Source organism: Chenopodium album, chromosome 5 (assembly GCF_948465745.1).
Source record: "Chenopodium album chromosome 5, dcCheAlbu1.1, whole genome shotgun sequence".
NCBI lineage: Eukaryota > Viridiplantae > Streptophyta > Magnoliopsida > Caryophyllales > Amaranthaceae > Chenopodium > Chenopodium album.
In genome coordinates this window covers 56,804,743-56,813,301 of record NC_137838.1, presented here as the reverse complement: position 1 = coordinate 56,813,301, position 8,559 = coordinate 56,804,743, and the positions used below count along the sequence as shown (strand labels likewise).

The following is an 8,559-nucleotide window of genomic DNA, read 5'->3' as shown; positions in this document are numbered from 1 at the left end:
AATCACAACAGTTGAAAATTATTTAGGCAAATTTGTTAAAAAAAAAAAAAAACCTTTTAAATGCACCATTTTGCAAAAAAAAAAATCTTTTAAAAGCTTTTTTGTAAAAGAAAACCCGAAGTTAATTTTTTTTGTTTAAAACAACCCAATCCCACTAATTCACAAAATTAACCATTGGTTTCATCTAAATACACTATAACTTCCACTTAACTATTACAAAGTTTAGAGGCGCACGCAATGCGTGCACGACTATCCCCCTCTTTATACTTCGTACATAAAATTATATACTTTACTTATTTACATAAATGTCATATTGACATAATTTTATTATTCTGTATTATTTATAATTAATAAATGTAAAAATTCGATGAGTTATAAAAGAAAACCATGCAAAAAAAATCCTACATTTACTTTTACACAGGCTTAAATATTTTTAAGCATTGTACGATATAAATATGTGCACGCGCGATATAAATATCCATACTACTTTTTTTTAAGAAAATATTCATACTACTAATTAAATTATACTCCGTGGTATGTTGCGTTATACTTATAAATGCTAAAATATAATATGCAAAATTACAAACACGGACTATTAAAACAATGAAATAATAATATGCAAAATTAAATTACAAATTTATATCATCAAATAAAATTAAAAAAAAAAAAAAAGAGAGGTTACATTTCTCAATTTATAGAGCAGTTAAGTTTATAGAGTAGTTAAAAATGGAAGTTATTTAAGGTTAAACTTTAAATAAATGTTAATTAAAAGGGAAATTCTCACCGGTAACACTCAACTTCTGTTTTTTCTCAATGGTAGAATGCTAAATTTTGGATTATCATTGGTAATCACTAATTAGTAGTACTAATTTACTGGTAACATTTATGAAACTTTTACCTAATTATTGACTAACCATGGTTTACTAATAACAAAATTACAAACCTATCCTTCTAAAAAAATCACTTCTCTCCTTAATCAATTACCCATTTATTTAAACCCTAAACCCCCAATTCAATTCGTATTCCTTGCTCTTCTTCTTCTCAATTTCTCTGAATACTTCAATGGCCAAACAAAATGCAAAATTATCTGTATTTTATTAATCATGGGTAATTCAAGGTTTCAATCATGCGAAATGGGAATGACAGCGAAAGTATCCAATCCAATAAATTGATCAGGTGCACTCGTTCTTCCAATTTTCGATCTGATTAATTCAGGTGCACTCGTTCTTCCAATTTTCGATCTGATTTTGAGTTTAATTTGGTGGGTTTCGATCTAATTTGGGGATGAACTACTGGGTTTATGATTAATTTAAGTTTCTGTGTGAATTTGATCATTTGAACAAATTCGATTGCCTTTTCGAGGCTCAGCAACGATTATTGCGCCTTTTCGAGGTTTCAATCATGCCTTTTCGAGGCTCAGCAACGAACCCGAATACGCTTGACACTGTTGGTCGGCCTCTCCCTGGTGGCCTCGATGATCCTGGAGTATGTATGATTAATTTCAGTATTCCTGGAGTATGTATGATTAATTTCAGTATTCTTGAAGTTGAGTATTCCTGGAGTATGTATGATTAATTTCAGTTTCTTTGAGAATTTGAACATTTGAGCAAATTCAATTGGCTTAGAGAAATCTTGGCTTAGAGAAATCATGTAACTCTCTTTGATTAAATTCCAACTCTGAATCCTTCTTCTGTACGAAGCAAATTTGATCTTCCTGACCTTGTTAGTGTAAATCCCCAAAGCAATACGACGGGCAGGCTTTGGCTGAGTGACCTTCCGAGCTATAGCGTTGTGCTGTGCTGTTACATTAGTATGGACAGATGAAAAACAATCACCAGGTGGTGATATATTAGAATCAATATGTTTAAACAGAACAAATCACAACGGGATTATAGTTTATGTGAGAATTTGAATAATTCTGTACTTTATTCTGTTATTTGTGGTTTCAAAAAGCTATGAACAATGTAATCTAAACTGATGCACTATGTAAATCAGTGAATGTATGGCATTGGTTTCAGTATGAATAAAAAAAGTGTTTGTTTTATGAACTGATTTTGCATCCATTTTTTTTTTTGTATAGAATTGTACTATCTGTTTGCTTCACAAAAAACAATTGCAAAATAAGGAGCAGAAAATTAATCACCAGCACCTGATTGACCGTGATCATTTAGGTCCATTTCTGTATCTATTATTAGTTCCTCAGAGACCTGATTTTGTGTAGCTATACCAAGCAAACATCAGGTTGGGATAAAGACACCATGTACTCCAAAATTACAATGTACTCCAAAAATTTCATATAGTCATAGTCAAAAATTTCAAACCATTACAATGTACTCCAAAACTCATAATCCATTTAAGAAAGTACTCAAAAGATTCAAAAATTTTAACTTAGTCAAATAACAGCAAATAGAACTAATTACTTAACACTAAGCTGGTTGAGATGATGAAACACCTTTCTTAGCCCTCTTTGATGTTGATGCAGTTGTAGTGGGGTCAGTTTGGGATAAAGACACCCCCTTTTTTGCTTGTTTTCTCTTGTTGATGATTGTTGTTGTACTTGCTGCTGCTGCCCTTTCTTTTCCAGTTAACCCTCCCTGACATGTTTGGGCATTATGTCCAAAACACTCACATTTGCTGCATTTAACAGTCTTTGATCTCTTTCCCTTAGCTTTCTCTCCCTCTTCCTTTCTTCTATTTCTGGCTGGCCTTCCAATTCCCCTTTTCATTTTTGGGGGGGCTAGGTGTGGATGGTTACTCTCAGGCCACTGTTCTTTATCAGGGATAGACTTGATATTGTTAGCATATGTCAGCTTGTATCTTCTAACTGAATACCATTCACTGATGTATTTTTTTGGATCATCATTAGAGTGCAATATAGCCCTCATGGCATGCTTACAAGGCAAACCACTTAGCTGCCATTTATTACAAACACAAGTCTTTTCATTGAGGTTCACAGCAAGAACTGATTTTCCATCAAGAACTTCATACTCTCCTTCTCCTGATAGCAAGCACTTACATGATCTTGACTCTTGACTTATAACTTGAAGTCTCTTCATTATATTTGGGCATATGTCATCATTCCAGTTCTCACACACTTGTCTTCTTGTGGCCATCCTTACCATTGTCACTCTTCTTACTCTTGAACAACAATAAGAAATTATGGTCATAGTGTGTTAGGGTTATCACGGATAAATTAAAGTTTGCAAATTAATTTTTTTTATACCTTCTAGTAAAGTCAAGACAGGCCTGCATCTGTCCACCCCCAAGGTTGCATTAAAGCTCTCAACAAAGTTTGATTTGTTCAAATCAGACTTTATTATAGGATTAAAGGCATGCTTAGACCAAGTTGATTGGGGTCCAACCTTTGAAAACCATACCAGTGTTGCAGGGTCTGCCTTTTGTAAGGCTTCCATAGCCTTTCTAAAAGTGAAAGGGTTGTAAGCCCCACATGCTTTCCAAAAGAGAGAAAACATCAACAGACCTGGGAAGGTGCCTTTGAAGTTCTTGAGGAGATGTTTGCAGCAATATCTCCTACCAACTCTAGGCCACAAATCAGTGATTGCAACATCAATACCCTGGTATGTGAAAAACACATTAGTTAAGTTACATGTATAGTTGAAAAGATAATACACTATTTAAAACATTAGTGTAAACATTAATAACCTTTTGCCTGTCAGAGATGATACACCACTCATCCCCCCTGCCACTATCTTTCAAAGCATTTTTCAAGTGCCATATGAAGAACTTCCAAGTTTCAGCATCCTCTCCAGAGACTATTGCCCAAGCTATAGGAAATATTTCATTATTTGCATCCAAAGCCACTGCAGATAGCAAAACCCCACCATAGTTTCCCTTTAAATGTGCTCCATCTACACCTATCAAGCTCCTACATCCAGTAATCAATCCATCCAATGCAGCCCTAAAAGAAATGAATATGCTTGAGAATGCAAGTGGCTTTTCTGGGTGGTTCTCAGGATTCCATGCACAAAATGCTAGCGAATTAGGGTTCAAGGCTTTTATAACATCACAGTAGACTGGCAGATCTCTGTATGATTCATCATGGCCACCATGGATCTCTTGTAGAGCCTTTGTTCTAGCTCTGTACAAGGTGCTCTGGTACATCTCCACCCCATATCTCTGCCACAACAACTCATTTAAAGCCTTTGCAGGGATGTCATTATTTTCTCTAATGTCATCCATTAACACCCTCACTGCCCATTTCACATTAACCATGTCATTCTTCATCTCTAAGCCTTAGCATGTGTGTTCAGGGTTCTCAACCAGTTTAATGGCCCATGTAGTACAATCTGGCAATACTGATGCATGTAATCTCCAGTTGCAATCTGCATCTGAGCATCTCACTGTATACCTTTGATTGTTAGCATAATCAACAATCACCGAAAAACCACACTGAATGCAGTAGTCCCTAACAACATCCCTTAAGTGTTGTTTGTCTAAGAAAAAATGCCATGGTTTCAATACAATTTTGCCAAATTCCTTCTCTTCATAAACCTCTCCATTGTTGTATAGCCTAGCAAAGTAATTATCTTCATCCTTCTCATTGTCAAACTGATAGTCATCATAAGCATCAAAGTGATCTTCAATCATGATTCCATATTCATCCTCAGACAAACCATCTTCTGTATCAACACTTTCATTTGTGTCTGAGTCACTCTCACTTGGGCTGTAAACCTGATCATCTTCACCATCATGCAAAGTTTCCTGGTGAGTTGGCTTTTCTACACTAAGGGACAAACTCCTTGACAAGCTCCTTCTTGTACTCCCAACACCAGAGTCAGTATTAGGGTCACTCTCTTCTGCACTTGCACCCACACTAACCACAATCCCTTTTCTCTTAGCTGTAGTTCTAGGCACTCTTTTCTTCACAAATGATGCCCTAGAAGACCTTGAAGTGTTTGTTTCAAATGAACTTTTTTGTTGATGGTTACTAGGACCAAATTGTCCTAGGTTCTGCAATGGAGCCACTATAGACAATGTAGAGGGTTGATTGTGTGTTGGATCTTCAGTCAGTTCATCTGCCTGGTTAGGAATGGTCACTTCAACTGCTTGCTCAACCCAAGGGGTTGGAGAAATGTTCAACCAAGTCTCCGGGGCATTTCTCCCTCTTCCTCTCCCATTCCCTCTCCCATCACCTCCACCCCTACCTCTACCTCTACCTCTCCCTCTCCCCCTTTCTCTTCCTCTCCCTCTCTCAGTAGCCCAATTTGTTTTGATTGGTGAATTGACAACATCAGCCCAAGTTTCCTCTATAGCAAGGCATGGCCCATAATCTTCATGATAATAATCAATCTCAAGTGCAACAGGTGGTTTATGAGCTCCAATAGTATGAACATGACTCTCAGTAGGCTCATCAATCTCAGGTTCAATGGGTTTTTTACCTAAAATGAGTGACCTAGCAGCCTGCACAACCTCAGTAGGCTCATCAATTTCACCAACACATATGTAAATCTCCTTTTTATCTGGTAATTTAGCCCACATGCTCACCAAGTAACTATCAGTCTTGAGATCAACATGCTTCATTTTAAACCCGTATTTAAAAGTGGGATACGTAGGTGTTGGGACATTGTTTTCTTTAGCTTTTTCCCAATACTCTATGACCAAATCAATCAGATTAGCCCTATCAATATCATCAACTAAAACAGTAACATCCTTACCCATGTACTGAAATTGTAATACTCTATTATCATCCATTCTGCACATATCACACAAACAAAACCAACCAACACCTATGAGCTTAACAAATAAGATCACAGTGAAACCAATAACAACAAAAATTGCATGACAATTAAACCAATCACATACAAAAATAGCATCCCAATTAAACCAACCACTTGCACTTAGTCATGATTTTTTTCCTCATAAATCTATGTATTGCACCGTAATCGACCATCAGTACTTGAGATATACACACATTTATAGTTGATTGCAGAAGGTTCATTACTGGAAATCTTTAGAGTATCCTTTTGTACCTCGGGTGTAATAACCAATTATTCATGTCCTTGTTTAAATGTTTTGCTTATAGATTGTTTGAGATACTCCACATTCTCAAAAATCAAGATACTCAGTACATAAGTATACAATATGCATCTGTTTTAGTGTTTCATTTGTCATTTTGCAAATGTTGCTATGCTGAACAAGCATTATAGGACTTAAAATCAAGATACTCCGTACATAAGTATACAAGATACTTCGGATTATTTTGTTTATTAACTCACTTATCATCAACATAGTAAATGAACTTCATTAAAAGATAATGACTTTATAAGTGATCTAAAGCAACCTAAGGTTTAAGCATCCAAATATATTCGACTTCGAGAATAATATACTTCATCATTAGAGAAAACAAGGGGGAACGAAAATCTGTCGCAAAGATCTCAATAAATTACATCTGTAATAATAGGTTGTAAAACCGATAATACAAGCTCTGAAATATATGCAGGCAAGTGCACATATTTTGTGATATCAATACATCATTTCTACCGTATGTATAAAGAAGGAAATCATAATACTATGACTTGAAAAGCGAAAGAAAAGGAAAATAGAGAGGGTAAAAGGCTAATATACCATTACATCCATCAGGAATAACAAGAAAAGTTTATCAGATGGGAACACTTTAATGATAAAACAAAGGTAAATCAATTATCATTGAAACCAACAACAACAAAAATTGCATGACAATTGAACAAACACTAGCACAATTACTGTAATCATATATTCATATGAATATATCTTATTTAACTTGCCTTATTTTGACCAAAAAAAAATCATCAGTTTCAATTAAATAGTACGGAGTACATGTCTATATGAGCTTATCATGATCATGTTATTACTTGTGTGTTATTATGATTGAATGTGGTTGCTCTGGGAAAGGATTCACTCAGCTTTTACATGTCTTTATGAGCATAACACCAGAACATAAGGGAAATTCTGCTTTTATAACAAATATTCAGCAATATTCTACTTTTGCCCAAATTTTCGAAATAACAGAGCATAATAAAAATCAACACAAATAAAGACTTACATGGCTTCGAATCACCAGAAAGATCGTAACTTTAAGATATACAAGGTCGAGAATTACACCAAATTCAGTATACTCGAAAGATAGTGCCACAATTGTCGTACCAATTTTCCACGAATTTGAACTCGCCGATGTGAATTTTGCTTCAATAACCCAGCGAATCCCCAAAAAAACCGATGACAATCGCTTAATCCCAGAAATTGATTGCAAACCCTAGAAATTTGTGTAGAGTTTTTGCCGTGAAATTTGATCGAATATTTCTGGTGAATTGAAGTTCGAATAAGGAATGAAGAGGAAGATGAAGCCTTGAGGTTATTTGATTAGACGTAAGTGGTTAAGGGAAATAAATAGGGGCAATTAAGTCATTTTGCAGCTAATTTCCCACTTAAATTGGTAACCGTGGTTAAGAATTTAAGTAAAAGTTTCATAAATGTTACCAGTAAATTAGTACTACTAATTAGTGATTACCAATGATAATCCAAAATTTAGCATTCTACCATTGAGAAAAAACAGAAGTTGAGTGTTACCGGTGAGAATTTCCCTAATTAAAAAAGAAATAAAATTATAGAGCCATTAAAAATGGAAGTTATTTAAGGTTAAAATTTAAATAAATTTTAATTTTTTTAATTTATAATAAATATTTTAAAGAGGGTAAAATGGTCCATTCAAAAATTCCCAACCAAAAACACCTCTTCTCTTTATATATTACATAGATAATTAAAATAATTAATAAATTAAAAAAAAAAAAAAAAAAAAAAAAAAAAAAACCCAACACCCCCACCACCAGTCACCCACCCCTCCCCCTTCCCCCTTCACTTGGCAGGCGGCAGCAGCCCCTTCCCCATCTGAGCCACCAACTTGAACCACTTACCGTCAGCGACCCATCTCCACCGCCAGCCACTCCCTCACTTTCCCTCTATCACCAAATCAGAGGTACTAGCATCGATCATCAGCTTCGAGAGAACATCACAAGGCTCGAATGCATCATCAACATCGAAATTGTTCCCCATTTTCGACATGTTTTTCTCATTTTCCCTCAACCACCCTTCCAATTGCAATTGCATTAGTCAACACCAATTGCAATTGTTGTTCCAGCCATTCCTTCTTTTCCAACATCTCTTTCATTTCCTTATTAATAAACAAGGAAATGAAAGAGATGAAAACCCTCAGACTCGCCATCGAAGGATGCCCAACATACCCAGGTCTCATCGAACACGAATACCCAGAATTCGGCAAAACCCCAGAATCCCCGGCCCATGACTATAACTATGATTCTGATTTCTGATTAGCACTCGGTAAAGGGAGGAGGTCGGACGAAAGTGGAGGTGTGTCGGCGACGGTGGCCGGGGGGTTTAAGGCGGCGGCTCAGTTGAGAGAAGGGGCTGCTGCCAAGGAAGGGGGAAAGGGAGAGGGGGTGGCTGGCTGGTGGTGAGGGTGGTGGTTTGTTTTTTCAAAAAAAATTTATTAGTTAATTTAATTATTAAATAGTTAAATGAGAGTTATAGAGTAATTAGAAGAAA

The 8,559-nt window shown here is 35.8% G+C and overlaps 1 protein-coding gene across 1 annotated transcript; it reads right to left on the bottom strand.

The window, feature by feature from the left end:
- Positions 1 to 2,426: 2,426 nt before the first annotated feature.
- Positions 2,427 to 4,245, bottom strand: LOC145632928 (uncharacterized). The gene is made up of 3 exons (XM_081685250.1): positions 3,664 to 4,245; positions 3,378 to 3,575; positions 2,427 to 3,050 (listed from the first exon to the last, which is right to left on the bottom strand). The coding sequence occupies exons 1-3, from the start codon at positions 4,243 to 4,245 to the stop codon at positions 2,427 to 2,429; spliced, it is 1,404 nt and encodes a 467-aa protein (XP_081541376.1).
- Positions 4,246 to 8,559: the final 4,314 nt, after the last annotated feature.